The following is an 18,261-nucleotide window of genomic DNA, read 5'->3' on the forward strand; positions in this document are numbered from 1 at the left end:
ATCTCAGTTCCTGCGTGCACATTTATTACAACCGAGTAACACTTCTTTGAATAAGTATTTTATTTCTCCACAATACTTACCACCACAACCTAATTATTACTTATTGTTGTTATCTTTATAATACTATGCGACTATAAAATGCATTTAAGTTCGTTCTTAAATGTCTTCTAGCTATAAACGTTTTGCTTTGAGAGAAAAAATACGATAAATTAATACTTCCTTGAATTTGGGCCAAAAACAAAATCGTATTTATCTGAAGATCGATCTAAAATGTCAAAATGAACTCATTTTACCACTTACTTTGTATCTTACGCATTTCTACACGCAGCCTGCAAGTAGGCAACAGTTAATTTCGTGAGGCAACGCTTTTCAATGCACGATCAAAATCAAAATACGAAAACACATGAAAGATTTTGAGTACATACTTTTTCATTTATTTTTTTGAAATTCTTGTAATTGTAATTGATTACATGTTGTTTTCTTGATCTATACAATTAATATGCGTCATTAATTTAAAATTGATATATCCGTACGTATATTTTTATAATTATAAGTTTATCATTGTATTTAATTAATACTAAACGTTAAATTCGAACACACTTTGTAAATCAAGTTTTGCAATTGGATTTGTTTTGCTTTTCTGTCAAAATTTATAATAAAACACATAAAGAAAGTATCCGAGATAACTACGACGAGTGGCAGAGAAAACTTTTACAAATAATACGAAACAAGCTCCAAAGGATCGCAGCTGTGTATATATAGGCTTAGGTATTGTAGTCCTATGTGATATATATTCAAAAGTTATGAGCAAAAATTGCATTTGTGTACAGTGTTATCTAAACTTACAGGATTACAGGTTACAAACTTCGTTCAAATTACAGTCTGGATTTGGTAAGCAATCTTACCCAGCACAAGTTCTTAGTAAACTGTCTGCCGTCTGGTTTTTTCTTCAATACACAAACTTTAATTTGAATAAAACATTTTTATTTGATTTCTTTTTGCTTTTGCCGCCACTAATACAGTTTACTTAGATGTGGCGCACTACAATTATTGTATATTGGATTGTTTATTATTCGGTTGTGATATTGGCCATTTGTTTTCTCAATCCGTCTAGTTGTAATAGATTTATAGTTTTTAAATATACGAGTTTTCATTAAATTATGACATGTATTCCGTATGGATTGGTTTAATGGGATCAAGTTGATGTGTCCAAGCGGAATTCAAACTTATATTGCATTGGTAGGCTACAGGCTACAGAGCTGATTTCCTGTAGTGTGATGTATGATATTGGCCAACGAACCTCCAAGGTCTTAAACTATGCATACAATTACAATTAAGATATAGATACATCTCGATTTCGCATATGTAACTAATAACAGCCTTGATACTGTTGCAAAAGACATGGAAGCTGTATGAAATTGTTACAGATTTTAGTCGTAACCCTAGAAATATGTATGTATCTTTGAGTTCGGGTGAGTGGATGCGTTGGGTGAATCGTTACAAATGTTGTCTACATCTATGTTTAGTATATAGTATATGCCATATCTAATAAACTATATCTAGGTTATCTTGTTCCTTTGAGCTGGCTTCTGTTTTGTTTCTTAACACTTTTGTTTTTTGTTTTTATCTTTGACGGTTTGTTCATTTTGAATACAGTGTGAAAGGATGACTTGTAACACCTTGGTAGTTGGAGGGAAGAAAATACTTTTCGGGAAGGGTTTGTGGGTGTGAATACGATTTTGAATACCTTTAGCTATGGCAGTAGCGAAATAAAATGGGGTTTAGGGCAACTGAAAATACTGCAAGGTGCTGCGAAAAGGGATCTCCTTCTAGCTAGATGCAACTATTTCGAGTGGGGAACGGATTTTCAGGAGCAAGTACAACAGATGTACAACAGCATGCGCTCGCATTCAAATACAATTCACACACGTCTCTAATTCCTATATAGCTTACAATAACAATATAACTACAACTACGTGCGAGGAGCCCTATTCCATCGCCTACTCCTACTCCTCGTCCCGCTCCTTAACATCAGCGCAGTGCTGTGGACGCCACTTCTAGCTCCAGAAGTCCATCATATTGACCAGCTTGCACTTCTTCAGCTCCAACTTGGTGGGCCTTGCCCGAAGTCAAGCTCTCCCAAAGATGGCCCTGTCGGAGACATCGCCGGTGGACTGTGAGTGTGACATGGCCATGGTGGATGCTCCCGACGACGACTGCTGCTGCTGCTGCCCACCATGGTGGTGATGGTGGTGCGTGGTCGTGGCAATTGTGGCCGTCGATGCATTGTGGTGCGTCACATTGTGATGGTTGTGCGCCAACGTTGAGCTGCCGTATTTGGAAGACATGGCACCCACGATTCCACTGCCTGTGCCGGGCAGATGCTTCCTGGTGGCCGCTGAGGAAACATGGTGTGTGCTGCCACTACCCACTCCTCCGTAGATGCGGTGCAGGGAGTACTGCTGCACGGACTCCAGGTCCGAGACGCTGGACGTAATCTTTGAGCGCACCGCCACCTTCTGCATGCTGTTGTACTTATCGCTGGCGCTCAACTTGATGTCGGGAAGGTGACCATTCGATTGGGCATGGCCGTGACTCTGAGATGGCGGCTGCTGTCTCGACTTGGTGGTGGTGGCAATCGCAGCATTGTGCACAGCCGTGGTGCTGGTGATCGAGGCCACCACGGGACCGTTGGTGCCCGGCGAGATCTCCGAAAAGCTGTAGCAGGAAGACTTCTGGGAAACACTGTTGAGTCCGGAGCTGGACGAACTGCTCGACATGCGGCAGCTGCGATGGCGACTGGAGGCAGAGGGCTGCAGAAACTCGTGGTGGGCCGCCTCGTCCGGCGTCATCCGCTCCGCAGGATCCCACTCCAAGCAACGCTGCAGGAAGTCGATGAAATAGCGGTCCTGGCAGTGTAAGATCTGCGCCAGCGACTTGCTGCCTGGCGACCGTTTGCGTCCCTTAGTGTTCGTTATGCAGCGCGGGGCATCTCGGGAATCGAAGAACAGCCGACGTCGCCTGGCAACCGATATGAGCACCTTGGGCGGCAGGCCGAGCACCTCCATGATGCAGGCGAGCTGCTCCACCTCGTTCTCACCGGGGAAGAGGGGGAATCCCGTGTACAGCTCGGCCAGAATGCAGCCTATGAAAAATTGGAAAAGGCAAGGGTTGACATATAATTAGTATTGATTTTTGATTCTCGATGGGGGTCAGCAATTGCTGCAGTCATTTCGGGCCGGCAAACAGGCGCATTGACCTTGACATTGTGGCATACACGTGTCCCCTTCCTTGTGCTCCAGATTATTTATTTCCCACTGCACTTTCTAATGGACTTTGAGGCACGATGGTCGGACAAGGCGAGATGTCACTGCAAGATGCCCGAACCAAGGCCTTTGACTGACACTTTTCGGCAAAATGTGGCTATTCATCTCGATTCGTATCAGATTGTCTTTCACTGAATTGAATTGAATGGCATATAAGGGCAGATGATTGGGCTTTTTTACAAATCACCTCTTCGATTTAATCAAAGCGTGTCCATAAATTCTTATGAAATATATATATGAATTTCTCTGAACTGGTTTATAAATAGTTCAACAGATGTTCCCTTGTGAGCCTCAGCCTTTGTTTTGATTTACATCACTTCGAATTTCGGAATAAAAGGCTAATGAACATAATGCAGTACGTTGGCCATAATGTGGCTTTAAAGCTGGTCCCTCAGTGTGCCATAATCAATTCAACTTGTGTGAAACTATGTACTATCTTAGCATCTGGCTCTTTCCCGCTCCCTGCGACCCCATTTACCTAATGAAGCTCAAAGCAATCAAACCCACTCGCATCTATTGCAGATGCCCCATTCTGTGGGCAGCTGAGTTTGTTAAGAGCTCACATCATTCAACACGTAACCCATATTTCCATTGCCTGCACTTACTCTGTATGCTCAGAGCAGAGTAGCTCAAATAAGCAGGTCCACATATGAAGAAGCCCAAGACAGCGGGTAAAAATAAACCGAGCTGCCTTTTATTAGGGTCCAGAAATAACAACCTGCCACCGCAGGACCCCACGTCCGTGCGCACATTTAATGAGTCCATTGTTGTCGGCGGAGCTCACGATATTTTGCCATCGCTGCTTTGGCTGCTTTTGCTGACCGGACGTGGTTGTGGTCGGAAATGGGCGCTAAAAGGATGTGCACGATGAGGCCAGGAGTGGCTTGGCTAAAAGTCCGCACTCGGCTGGGCTGGGCAGGGCAAAATTATTGTATACATAAACTTCAAGTGGGGCGCCACTTGTTGAGTGCGCCCCTTGACCCGCACCTCCGGTGGCGTCGTCGATATCTCATTGTTCGCTCGGTTGGAGGAGGACCTTTTCCGCCTTCGCTTTTGCCTGTTGCCTGTTGCTACTAATTGGCCTAGTGCGTGTTCTTACACTTGGCTGAGATTTTCGCTTTGGGCCAGGTCAATTGAACGGACAAAGTGGATAGTTTTAACTAAAAGAACAAGTGTTCCAAGAAGAACCTCTTGGTAGCTTTACCGAATGAAATATTTGACCAGCTTTAAACATGTAAGAACCTATTAAAAAGGTTTTTGGAAGTTGTTTTAGGCTTTAAGGAAAATAACTGTGTGAAAGGGGAAGCCAACGAAACACCTATATGTTTAGGCAAGTTTTGATAATTCTTTAAAAGTTTGTAAGTGGTTCCTCTATCTTTCTCAATACCCCAAATGCCCTAAAAAACATGTCCCTCGCATGTGGACAAGGTTTGCACCCACAAATGTTAAATATTTAATCCTCACAACCATTACCTGCTATATTTATTGGGCCAACGTGTGGGGGCCATAAATCTGCCTGCCAAATGCAGGGCAAGCATTTAAAATTTCATTGCAGCCTGCACATGTTTTCCAGCCCACTTGGGAACACCACTGGGCAGAATGTTTTTAATTAAAAGTGCAAAAGTGTACACTCACCCAAGCTCCACATATCGATGGCTGTGCCGTATTGCAGGCCGAGAATCACCTCCGGGGAGCGATAGAACCGCGATTGGATGTACGTATAGATTTTGCGATCCACGTAGCACGAGCTGCCAAAGTCGATGACTTTGATGGAGCTGCTACCACGCTGTTTGAGCAAGATGTTTTCCTGTGTCCGATGAAAGAGGTTCTAGGTAAGGGAGTACGAATTGAATGCAATGCACTTACCGGCTTGAGATCACAGTGAATAATGTTTTCCTTGTAGAGCAAACGCAGGCACTTCACAATCGAGTTGCAGAAGCGTCGTATGAGACTCATGCTGAATCCATTGTAGTTGTTCTTCTTTATCAATTCGTACAGGTTCAAGCTGCAAAGACAGGGGGCAAGTGGACTATTAGTAGTGCAACCCTTTGAACATGAGTCACCTTAAAGGAATGGGAATCGTTGACAAAACAAGATACACTCCGGCGAACGGAGTACAAAACAAGGAGTCAAGCAAAATGCCGGCTGCTTAAAGCCCCTCTTTCCTACACAATCCCACCGTATTACCGGCAACATGCACTGAATTAATTCCCATTGCATGTCGGGCTCGAATTTGGCCATACAACGATAACGTTCTACGTCAGCAACAACAATATTGACAATGTCAGTCATGAGCAGTCAGCCGGCAGACGACAATAGAACGATCCGAAAATGGTGGCAAATCAACCCGAAAAGAGCCGCCGAACTATGGCAACAGTGGGCCAAGAAAATCCACTTCATGAAGTCCTACAACAGACCTACTTGGATTCCTTGAACACATATAACATTTTTATATCCCTTCGTACTTCTGAGTTTTTTATATAAACTAAATTATTGTTGATTCATTCCCACTATTATAAACATAATATAATAGTAATGTATACTTTTTACACCACTGTTTAAAGTGTCCCCCTACTTTGTCAACCCCTTGGCTGTTTTTGTTTACTTTGCGATTTCTGTGCCCTGTTTTGCATTCGCAGTTTATGCGATTGCTTTCGATTAATTAACTGATAGCAAAAGAAGTATCATTTCCTCAATGTCAATGCAACCGCAAAAGACACAGCGAACCAAGATTACAGCCGGTGGTTGTAATATAGTAGTTTATCAAAAGTTTGGTCAATTGTTGTTGGCTGTGTTTGCGAATCGATGATTGATGGCTTATTCGGTAACGACAGCTCGTAAGATATTTGCCTTCCTGCTCCATCTGACCAAGAGATTTCCTCCCCTTCATCAGCGCACAGATCTCAATTTATTGAACTCGCTTTCATTTCTATTTTTCCCATAAGCTGCTGCACACACATCACTTGGCCATCAATAACTTTATCGCCTGCTCACGAGGGCTTCTTAGACACGTTTGACCCATATAAACCGGTGGGTAAATGGCCAAAAGTAATAACTAGCTTGGCTTGAAAGGACTGTGTGGGAAGTGAATGACTAAAGGTTAACGCTGTTAAGGCCAAGGAATGGTACATATGAATATCTAAACAGTCGGAAAAAGTTGGATGATTAGCAAATTAATTATTTAACCTTCATACCCTAAACTTATAACATAAAAATTCTATTCCCTGAGGGGAATATCAAGCAGATAGGGTCTGACAACTTTTTTATTCCAAGAAGAAGTCCTTAAATTTCTTGTATTTTTGCTGCGTGTGACTTTGAACACTTTAATCGCTTTCCGAGGCTTCGAGGCATGTTCTACAACTTGAACATGCCGTAATCCAATTTAAATTTATGTCAGCATATGGAGAAGCCACCACACACTCTCTCGAAAAAGCGCTAAGAGTGCTTAAAAGCGCGCTAAGCTGATTGAGCCAACAGAGTGTCAAGGACGAGTTTGTGGCTTTCCCACCCGGCTAAAGCCACATAATAGCACGGATGACTGTCAAAGCGCTGGGAAACACTCAGGCCAGGATCAGATTGAGAAGGAGGCATCCAAACCGGACCGCAAAGGTCACGGGCCTTTAATTCGAAAACTTTCATATTGCAACTGGCGCGTGGGTGGAATGCCGAAATAGTAGACCTTAAAGTGAGGGGCTTTAAGGAACAGAGGGTTATCGATTTTACAGCCACCCGAAATAGATGAGCTACTGTGGGAGAGGCAAGCCTTTTTGGCAAGCAGACGAGTCTATAACAAACCAATAAGAAAATCATCAAAATGTCATAATTTCAATCGGCGAACCGGGCCGAAATACATGTGTATGCTTAGAAGTCTGCATATTATAACTGCATTATGACATGCCACACAATTGGCGACGGAGAGCCAATGCCAAAAGTCCATGAGTCTGCCATGAACTTGAAAATTGTTTTTTATTCCTTCCTTTTTTGGGGCTGCCTGGGGCGCCATTTTCGGTTCCGCTTTTCCATGCCGGAATTCCTCTGGTAATTTGATTGATTATTTGCCCCTGCGCCGCTGCAACTGCAACATGCAATTGTAACGAGCCACTAATGCCTTGCATTTAGCACACCAAAAATGGAACACAATAATGCCAAAAAAGCCAGTGAAAGTGAATTCGTATAAACAAAGCTGTGCAAATCGGATGACGCCCACAATAAACAATGCACACAGAGACACGGATTTGAAGGTCTTCATTTCCCCGACTTGGTTTAAACTTTATTTAATAAATTTCCAAATTGTTGAGAACCCAGCACTTGGTTATATTTCTTCTCTTGGCTGTCAATTGGCAGAGTTCTGGAGGCACTGGAAGAATAAACTTGCCTCCGTGGCGAGAATGGTGACACCATTCTCTGAGTGAAGGGAGAAATGAACTTTTTCGTGCCGTCGGCCAACTTTTTGCATAAATTTTAAATTGGTTTCCCTGCTGGCTGAAATCGAAAAGAGCGAAAAGAGTGTGCCATTGATTGACAAGTGGGTGTGGTGAGGAAAAGCTGTCCTGTCTTCATTTGCATAGGGAATTCCCCGTGTGAAGAATGTTGAAGGCGGAATTAATTTTGCAGATATCGATTCCACACGACACCTTTTACGTAGCACTAATGAGATTCGAGATTCTGGCCAAAAAGTTTGACTACAGTGCGGCTTATACATTGCCTTATTTTCTCGTTAATCCTTAATGTGCCTATCAATATGCAGAATTAAGGGGCTTAACCAAAAAGCTGCCTTTCCATTAGTAATGCTGTCCCTGGCTGGGACATTTGTGACCTTGCTTTTCATCCGCCCAAGGAACGGCAAAATGTTCTCACAAATATCCTTTTTTTGCCCGTCGCATTTTGCGGCACTTTAATTAGTCGACGGCTGTGTGGCAGCTCGCTTCTTAGTCGAACCGTAAATAATCTCAGAAATGCAGAGAAAAATCCTGCCACAGCCCGGGGAAGTGAAGTGGAACTTGAGGCGAATTTACCTTTTAGCAGATGATAAATGACTTGGCCTTGGTCATGTCAACTGGCTTCTGGCTTCTGTCTTCCACCGCGACCCACACCCACCGTGCCACAGTGGTGCAGTGGTGGAGCAAAACAAGCGGAATGCCCGGGAAATGTCAATTAGCAGTAATTACTGTGCCATGGTACGGCATGATAATAACCTACATCAACATCATCCGCGGAACAGCTGACACCGACACTCCTTTGCCCCGCGTCCAAGTGGAAACACGGGCGGTATCCATCCAGTGTTTATTCTCCTGGTAACTCAATCCGCCGACTCGTCCTTGCCGCCCGTTCCTAATTGCGATTTACACGCGCTGAGTGCAGAAATTAATTAAAAAGAATAAACTCGCTGGACCTGCTCATTTGCATGGCCACGCCCACTGCTCACGCACGCCGCACGCCGCATGTTGCATTTTAATTAAAAATCATTTCGTCCTGTCGGCCCATCCGCTTCCCCCACACGAGCAGAAGGCAGCGGAATGCCGACGACATCCTGTCACTTTTCTATGCCACTCTCACGTTGTCAGCGGGCATGTCCTGGAACAGTCAATTACATGGCCGATGACAGGCGGCCACATGCTGCATCTGTCCGACATTGATGGGCTTTGGAATGGATGAGGTCACCAGGTTTATAAAAAGCAATTGCTCTTTGCTCGATTGGCAAACAAGAATTGGCTCGATTGACGAAATGTGTCGTAACATATTACTCCAATTTAAAAGACCTTAAATTCACAATTTCAAATTTTTCTTTCGATTGGTTAAATGCACATAATGAAATAAGGAAACACATTTCATTTAGGCTCTTATCGATTAATATTTATCTATAATAAGCAGTTGCCCATAAAATGTACGCACTCGTTGATTTGCGCAATAAATTCCCGGGCGATTATCGCCAACTTGATCTCGTTATGAGCCATTAAAATTGAAATTAAATCATGACACATGGCAGAGCGAAACCCGCCGAGTTGCGAGAGGAATGCAGTGACATTGGAGGCGGGACACTTTTCTCCGGGGCAACATTAGCTGAAATTTATGTGCTTGACACACACCCGCAGACACAAGCGCACACACAGGGCGAATTTGGCTACATCCACGGGGCTCGTTCTTTTAGCTCGTTCTTTTGGCCAAAAGAAGCAGCGTCATTCTCGCCGGGACAATATGGTGCATAGTTATGGGGCCTCGGAATGTGTTGGCTGTCTTTGGCACTTTGGCAGCACTCATTTTATCGCTGTCGCTGTAAATTATGTGGCTCATAATGCTGAAACAAGACCAAAACAGCCGACCGGTGGAGAATGCCACCTGCCAGGGTCGTCGAATGTGGGAAGTCACCCAAGTATGTGGGTTCGTATGCGGTGTGTGTGCGAAATGTGTCACTCGGCGTCAATTCAGTTCCACCCAGCCCAGGATGCTCATGCCGCTCTCTATGTCCTTTTTGCGAAATGAAGTCCTTGAATGTGTCTGTGCCGAGGTGAAATAAGTGTGTCACTTTAGGGACACGGATTAGGTTTCATATTTGCGGACCGCAGTGGTGTCCTTTTGCTAATTAGCTAATCAGATTGTGGGGCAGGCCACTGAAATGTTCCACTGAAAATGTTCTCCTCATTCCCGCAGCACCACTAGCTTCATCTCGTTAGCATTCCAAAAGAAATGGGCTTTTCCCCTGATTTAATTAGTTTTCCAATTTCTATTAATTAAATGGCAGTAGTGCTTGCAATCCGCTTCCATCTAAGCCCTACTAATCGTAATCGTATCAGAGAAATTAAATCATTTCGTCGCAGGAAATTTTCCCCTCACGGCATGCAAATTAAATTGCGTGCACGTAAATTTAATTACGTAAAACTTGCCACACAATTTGTTTACTCGTTCAAAACAAACTTTAAAACTTGCCGCTGAGTTGTCAATGCGGTTCCCCAACGCCCCGTTCCTCTGGTCACTCGCAGGCGAAAAGTTTGTCCGCTGCAGGGAAAACTTCTTCAGAACTGGAGAAAACATTAAAGCACCAAGTGCTCACTCCAAGCAGGAAACGGCACCGAGAACCAATTTTGCGGCTAATTAGTCGCACAGCAAATAATTAATTAAATTTGTGTAGCTGCCTTGCAGTGGTCCAAAAACGATTTTATTTTGTCTGCCCATCGATTTTTGACTGAGGCCTGCAAATTAGGGATTCCCTTCTCTGATGGCGTGCCACTTGCCCATTTGAATTTAGAGGCCCGAAATCGGTTCTCAAAAATGTCAACTCGCAAAAATGTTGGCTTGTATTTTTACTTTCCATTTCCTTTTTTTCTGGCTGCAATTAAGACAAATTAGTCGTCCGTCGGCTGACGGAAATGTCAAGCTCAATGGGAGGAATAGGCATTTGGGAGTGGGCTTAATGGAAAGGGGTAAAAGGAAGCAACTTAACCTTCGACGGTCGCTTTCTCAACTTTGACTGTTGCATCGCGTGTCGCGTTCGTGCCTTCTCTGCGATTTATTTTTACCATATTTGCGTTGCCTGCTGTCTAAACTTTGACATATGCAGTTGGTTTTTATGCCTTCCTCGTGCCACCACCCGCCATCCTCCTCCGCAATAGTCAACACCTGAGCAGCTCAGCGGATTTCAATGCTGCCAATCAATTAGATTCCTGCCCATACACACACTGCGAATAGCAACCCCCAGCACAACACAACAGGTTTTCCTTCGGGCAGAAAACACCCGCATGTGGACGTGCGGAAAAGCCGGGGGCGTGGAAATGCATTTTCCTGCGCCTGCAAGTAGGCCACACAACATTCAACATTTAAATTGAAATTGATGGCCGAGCGGCGTTTGCGGTCTGTTGCTGTTTCGATTGTGTCTGCGTCTGTCAGTCGCTTGCGCTTTTGTGGCATGTAAATTGCGGGGGCCGGAAATTAAATAGATATTTACATTATCTACCAGGAAAGTAGGGTTACCCCCTACAGTTTGGCATATCAAAGAATCTATACAGTTGCCCATTAATAATTTAATTTCAGAAAGTCGTAAAGGGAATTATGAATACCACTTGAGAGAGCATTTACGGCATAGGCGGGATTTATGGCCTTATGAAATGGCAAACCGAATTCATTCGATACACACACATGCGGGTCCATAAAACTTAACTGGAAGACAATGAAAAACCTGCAGGAAACGCACATATGTGTGCTTGAGCCGCAAAACAGGGAACAGGGAGCAACTTCTCAAATCGCAATGCGTGCTAGGCACTTGGAACATGGAAATTAATAATAACCAAATTTTATGGCTGCGAATCACGCAACGAAAGTTGGCGAGCAATAATTGGTCGAATGTTAATAGAAATGCGAGTTATATGCGCATTTAATTGAAGACACTAAAAGCAAACTTCACTTCAATTCCCGTGACTGGCAAAAGCCAAGACCAGAACAAAGCGCGACTGCATTGACGTCAGAAGCAGTTAAGACATAATACTTTAGCTATATTAACCAACTCACCTCATAAGCTCGAAAGTAATGCACAAATGCTTGCGGAAATAGGTGTAGTCGAGCATGTGAATGACATTGTGAGATCCATCCGCGTCCTTTTCGCGCAGCTCATCGAGGATGTTGAGTTCGACGACGGCCTGGTTGAGGAAGCGCTTCTTGTTCCTTATGATCTTGATGGCCACGTGTGTGTTGGTCTTGTGGTCCAGCGCCCTGATGACCTGGCCAAAACTGCCCTTGCCAATTACCTCCAGAATCTCGTAACGAAAGGCTATGTGATCGTGTTCGATCTGAAAAGTAAGGTGGATTTAGAAGGTTAAGAATTGCATTCAAACTCTGGCATGTTTCTGCACTGGACTTACGATCTTGTAGTTGCCATTATCATCGTCATAGCCCAGATTTGTGGTGTTGGCTGTGGGGGCGGGTTTGTTGTAGTTCTTGCTGGCGTGCTGACCAAAGTACCAGACCTCCTTGTACACCTTGAGCTCTTCGAACTCGAGATCGGTTAGGTAGTTGCGGAACTTCTTCACCAGCTCTGTGAACAACGAAAATCAAAATAAATGTTGTGCATAGTTTTCAAAAATAACTCAATGTTCGCGTAAGGTAAGTGAAATACATAGTTCCCATTTTATTTCCATTTACAGTAGCAATTTAATTTCCGTCATGGCTAAAAGCTTTTTCGTGCTTACTTCTTTCCACCGAAACAACTCGTCCTTTTACCCATTTTGTAGCCAAGTTAACAGGTAATTGAAAATTTTCCCATGTGGCAACTGCCACACTCTAAAACCCCATTGACCCTGACCTCAATGCCATTTACTAGCTTTTTCTGAAATTTATTTAAAATTAATTAGAGAGCTGCGGAATGACGGAGTGTGGCCACCAAACGCCTGAAGGGTGTGCCCAACTAATTGGCATTGGGCTGCAGCGATGCAAGCCAGCGAACGCACAAAGCATCCCTGGGCTCTGGCCCCAAATAGACAGCCTCTCTATCCAAAGCTTATGAATGGGGGTGTTAACCCACTGATAATTTAACCCTATATATATACGTAAAATCTAAACAAGTAACTAAATAGTTAAATACTTCGTTTAATACTGTGCGAACAATACTCTAGGCATAAACCAAAAAAAGGTTTGTTTTTATGGTGGCGCACTCATTGAGCAATGGCTGCCATCATAGGGTTAATGGGAATGTTCCTGCTTACCAGATGGCGTCATGGGCGTGTTGCACTTCAGCTCGCCACTTCCCGTGCTGCTGGCCGAGTTTCCCGAGCTGCCACTGCCACTGCTGCTGTTGGACTTCGTGGAGGAGCCGCGCTCGTTGCCGCCATTGCTGCTGTTTGTGGTCGATGAGGAGACGGGCGATCCGATGTTGTTGTTGTTGTTGCTGTTGCCACTGCCGTTCCCATTCGCATTGCCATTCAGGGATGTCGTCGTAACCGTGGTCTCATTAACAGCCACATGGTTGTTGTGGCCATCCAACCGACGCGATCCGTTGCAGAGCTGTGGCAAATCCAGTCGAGAGCCCGACAACCTGACGTCCCGTCGCAACTTCTCGTTGTCCAGCTGGATCTGCATGGGGCAATAAGGAGTTAGGTCATTAGTAGAGTTCGGATGAGGAATCATATTGTGCAGCATACTCCCGGGCAGCAAACGAGGTCGGACTGCAGAAGCTCATAGCCCGTGAGTCCGTGGCGCAAAAACAAGCATACTTTCTGGCTAAATTCCTTATTTACAATTCGCTTGCGTATCTTTCCCCATTTCATTGTGGTCTTACACGATCTCTTATACTTGCGCAAAGAATATTTTACTTGTACAAATATATCAAATACAGTCTTGACAGTAAATTCCCAATAGAATGTGTGATTTTAATAAAATAAATAAAATACAAACTTTGTAACTGAATAGTACAGACACAAAACCTATTTACAGAAATCCCAGCTTGTTACCGATTTGTTTACTGCCCGCACGGAATCGATCCCATCTACTTACCGGCATTTCGCATCGATCCAACATTGTGTCGCCTTCGCTGAGTTGTCGTTTTAGCCCAAAGAGAATCGAGTCCACAAAGAGTAGTCACCCTGAGTCCGGTGCTTAACTGGTTGAGTTGTATCTCCTCTTCCGGCAAACAATTATTGATCACTTTCGGGGTAATATGTCTTTGGGGCGCACATTTGCATTTGTTTTGCTTGTTGGGGGCCAACTGCAAGGAGGTAAAGAGGTAGAAGACGATAAGAATTGGTAGTAAGGAGTAGTAGCCTTTAAGCCCTTGACTTTTAACCCTTTTTCCGGTAACTAACGCGAACAGAGAAATATAATAATAGTAATAAATAATATAGAATCGGCCGGCTATGCGCGTTCCAAGTGCACACCATAAATAAAACGTTAAATGGTAAACAGCAACGCCCCCGAAGTATCAGTGACATGGCCCAGAGCATGGGCCATAACTAACTCAAAATGCCGGCTTGTCAGTTACCAGTTACCAGTTAGCAGTTAGCAGTTTTCATTGTCAAGGCGGGCGACGACAAGCGGTCTCATCAAAGGGCCCCAAAACTTTATTCATATTTTCTCCACAAGGGTCGTAAAGAGGCAGTCGTACACAGTCGTGTGCCCTCCAAGAAACCCTACCCAGTTCCGCAGTTCCTCAGCTCCGCAGTTCCCATTCCCCCAATTGCAAGGGCCGGTTTGGCTGACAGGCATAAAAAGTCGGAAACCAAAGTCATGGCCAATTATTGGCCTTTTTCTCTTTGGCCCGTGTTTGTGGCTCGTTGTGCATTTGACAGTTTGAACGTTTGTTGTAGGGCATTTCGGTATCCCAAACTAGAACTCACACTCAATATGCATAATAATCATAACCCTTTTTGGGAAGGCCGAAAGCAACCCCTTCGGCGGCTGAGTGCAGCGGAAACTTGGGTTTGTTTGGTAAGTTACCTTATGAATGGAGGCATAATGAAGGAAGTTTTCGGAAAGTGCACTGTAATGAAGTAGTACACATATTGGGTGGATTTCAAAGTATTAATGGCCTACTTTAAGTTGTGATTATGGGTAAAACGCTATTCACATAGAGATTTTCATACTTCCGGAAACATTTTTGCAACCTTTAATGACTAAAGAATTTCTCTTACTGCAGCTTGGGGTCACAACACAGGTGGTAACCACTTGACTAGTTCCTATTTTCCTAACCATTTCCTCCGTCCCTGTATCTTCAGCTGTTTGGCACGCTCAGTTAAATTTATTGGCTTTTTAAACTTTTCTGTCATAAAATCATAATTTACAGCATTCGTTTTCCTCGTCAAGCTGACATTTACAGTGAGTTTGAGTCAGTTGAGTCAGTTGGTGGAGGCTTAGTTCGAGGCTCTACTTCACAAAATAAATTTCGGAGTTGTCTGCTGGTTGAATCGCTAGCTCTACTTGTTTCTTTGGCTCACTTGGTTGTGCCGAAGTTGGTTGAAGTTACTATGCCTACTCAATCACTCAGTCCGTCACTAAATGCACTTTTTGGCTCTGCATTTTTCGAATGAACCAAACTGTTTTGCGCAGAAAACCAAGTGAGACTTGAAGATCAAAAGTCAGGACCAGTTTCACGTTGTGCCTGCTTGAAGTTTGATAAGCGAAAGTTTTTTGAACCCGCCTTCAGACTCTAAGCTCCTGGCAAGGTTGAACAATTATGGCTAAATTTAGAGACCGTTGAAAAGGTGTCGTTGCTGACGGTCACAAGTCCGCATTGTTCTGCCAGATTTAAATGACAAATCAATTGAAAATGGGCGACTGCCGTCAATTGTAAGTGAGTCCAACAATTACACGCCCCAGCAATCGAACCATTTATCGACATTTTATGACGCCGTTTTTGCTTTGCTTTGCATTGATGCCAATTGAGAAACGCCAAGATCACTGGGGATCGTTTGTCATTGCTTTGACACCCACCCAAAGTCTGCAATTTCTATTAATGACACTGAGCCTCAGATGTCAGACTCAATGCTGAATTTCCGACTCGAGTTTACGAAGATGTCTTTGCCTAGCTTGTGTTTGGGTTGATTTGGCATTGAGACGTTGACTTTGCATTGAACAAGTTGACTCAAGTTTCAAAATAGCGAAAACCTCCAAACGACAGATCGATATCAGATCGCATTTCGAATCGAAATGTTTAATTCAAAGCGATACCACATTGATTTATTTCCAATGCCCTGGTCATTTTCCCCAGTCAATCCAACGAAAGTCGGCTCCTTGATGGGTGGAAAAGAAACCCGCTTTAATTTGGTAAGCACCCATTTTATTTCTCCCCATTGCATAATCCACTTGGAGTCCGCTCGACTAATTTCGCCTTTGATGATGATGCTGTCGCTCCGCTGACCCAAAGCATTAAAAACAAAATATTAGGCCATTAATTTGAAATTTCTACGCCAAGTGTCGGCAAACGAGAGAAGTACAAAACACAAGGAAAATTGGCCACTCAAAGTAATTGAGTTGCACTAAGTTAACATTTCGTTGCCTGTCTCCGAAATTAACAATCTTGAGAAGCGCGGAGAGAGGAGATGGAGTGGCGACTTTTGTGGCAATAAAAGTGTCAAGAAATGTATGTGAATAATTTGACCATTTATTACCGCGACTTATTTGGACAAGTGCGGTAAAAACATCTCAATCTGAAAAGCCGAAAAAGTGCCCAAAATTATGAATGCACTCACCAAGTGCATTTTGTTATGGGCCAACCAACTTCGCAGTCTGCTGGGCTTTTAATGTGAATTTCTTCTTTAATGGTTTAATAAATGTCAATTTCTTACTGAGGCGGTGAATTTTTTAGTGCCCCTCGGTTCGACAGCGAGAAAAACAAAACGAAAATAATGACGAGGGGAAAAATAAATAAAAACAAAACAACAAAACGTGACATTTGCTTGTTGACTTTTGACACTTGCAATCATTTTGGGTAAACCCGAAGCGAAGATTTATATGCAAACTCGACAGATCTTCATGTAAAGTAAGTTCTTTTTTCCCGTTTCCACTTTATATTTTTGCATCGGAAAAACCTTCGATGGCAGCTGCAAAATGTCAGACATTGTTAAAGGAGTGCTGCCATTTGTAAGCATCGCTTTTGGGGCAGTGTCAACCAGAGGATGCCACCGACTTTGGTCTTCCCCGGCGAAATGCCAGCAGGAATTCTAGCAACTCTCGGCTCTGGAATCTCGATGGCCTCAACGTGTCAATAAGCTGTCCAAAATTGTGTTGGCCAACTTGCCCCATTGTCGGACTTGATTTATTGAAATGTTTCTTTTGATTTCTTGACGCCTCAAGTGCCGCCTGCCAAAAATTCCCTGTCCGTGTGCATACAAAACAGCAATATAGCATTATAATATAGCATTATATTTCTTACAAATATTTCATGATTGCGAACTGGGTAGAAGTACTGGAACCGCAAAAGGCGACTTGAAGACATCACGTCTAGGGTTTTTATTTTATAGACTTACAAGCGGCGCATGCATGAAATCGAAAACGACTCGAATCTATTGTTCAATCAGATTTTATTGATTTGTCTGCCTTTGGCCCAAAAATGCCAAACAATTTTTGACACTTTGAAGTTTTGGGGGTAAGAAACACATTAAGGGGCTTTGATCTCTGGAGATTCTAAAAGCGGATGGAAAAAACAATTAGTGGAATTTCAAAGCTTCTTTAAACATTCACAATCGTTTTGATCAAATGATTGTTTATGGAATTTTATTGACGAATTCGTTTTATAAACCCATAGCTTCAAAAACATACATTTGTTAGCCAGTTTGTTACGTATTTAAAAATAACAATTGTAATAATTTTTAGATTGTGGGTATTAAACTTTTAGAGCCAGAGGCATTATCCAAGAGCACTCGTAAAAGCCAATTCAATATTATTGCCAGTAGTCTGCACAAATGCACTCGAAAAGGTCATGCATGTTTGCCATTCGCATGCCGCTCATAATGCGCAACAATTTTCTATACATTTTTATAGCCCAACGCCAACATGCATGCATGTTAGGCTCAAATTTTTCAAGTAATTCGCAATGGTTTACATAGCGCTGCTACTTCGATTCGGTGGGATATTTGGCACACGTGACCCAGATGGGCGTTACTCCATTTAATTATGTGGCACACCGAGAAACGAGAAATACGTAAAGCATCATTTGTCAACCGGCTACATTTCGGCTAACTATTACCTCGCGTGGCCCAGAAAAGCGAGGCAGCCCACGAAAATAGAAAATAAATATATCAAAAAAAAAAGAAAATAAAATAAAAGAGAGCCTGCTCAGCCAGGCGACATGCTATAAACATTTTTGTTCATTTAATTTCGCGCAGACATGAAACATAAGTGAATTTCATTTAGTTTTCATTATTACGCTTATTTCCGTACGCCGAAAGCCGAAAGCAGGCCACAAATTGCATGCCACCTAATTTGGTTAGGGCCCCGGAATGCTTTCTCAACCGGGCAT

General features: G+C 43.4%; 1 protein-coding gene across 5 annotated transcripts in view; it reads right to left on the reverse strand.

Annotated features, from left to right (window-relative positions):
• Positions 1–962: 962 nt before the first annotated feature.
• LOC122625947 (dual specificity tyrosine-phosphorylation-regulated kinase 2) overlaps positions 963–18,261 on the reverse strand; it is a 49,629-nt gene continuing 32,330 nt past the window's right edge. For 4 of the 5 annotated variants that reach the window (XM_043806014.1, XM_043806013.1, XM_043806012.1 and 1 more), the window contains 7 exons: positions 13,803–14,013; positions 13,016–13,382; positions 12,176–12,348; positions 11,826–12,103; positions 5,193–5,331; positions 4,962–5,133; positions 963–3,145 (listed from right to left, as the gene is read on the reverse strand). In XM_043806014.1, the coding sequence (XP_043661949.1) occupies positions 2,130–3,145; positions 4,962–5,133; positions 5,193–5,331; positions 11,826–12,103; positions 12,176–12,348; positions 13,016–13,382; positions 13,803–13,826 (2,169 nt within the window). In that variant the 5' untranslated portion in view covers positions 13,827–14,013 and the 3' untranslated portion in view covers positions 963–2,129. Of the gene's footprint in view, positions 3,146–4,961; positions 5,134–5,192; positions 5,332–11,825; positions 12,104–12,175; positions 12,349–13,015; positions 13,383–13,450; positions 13,599–13,802; positions 14,014–18,261 lie in introns of those variants that run through there. The other variant, XM_043806009.1, reaches the window with a different exon arrangement.

The sequence above is a fragment of the Drosophila teissieri genome, chromosome 2L (genome assembly GCF_016746235.2).
Source record: "Drosophila teissieri strain GT53w chromosome 2L, Prin_Dtei_1.1, whole genome shotgun sequence".
Classification (NCBI taxonomy): Eukaryota; Metazoa; Arthropoda; class Insecta; order Diptera; family Drosophilidae; genus Drosophila; species Drosophila teissieri.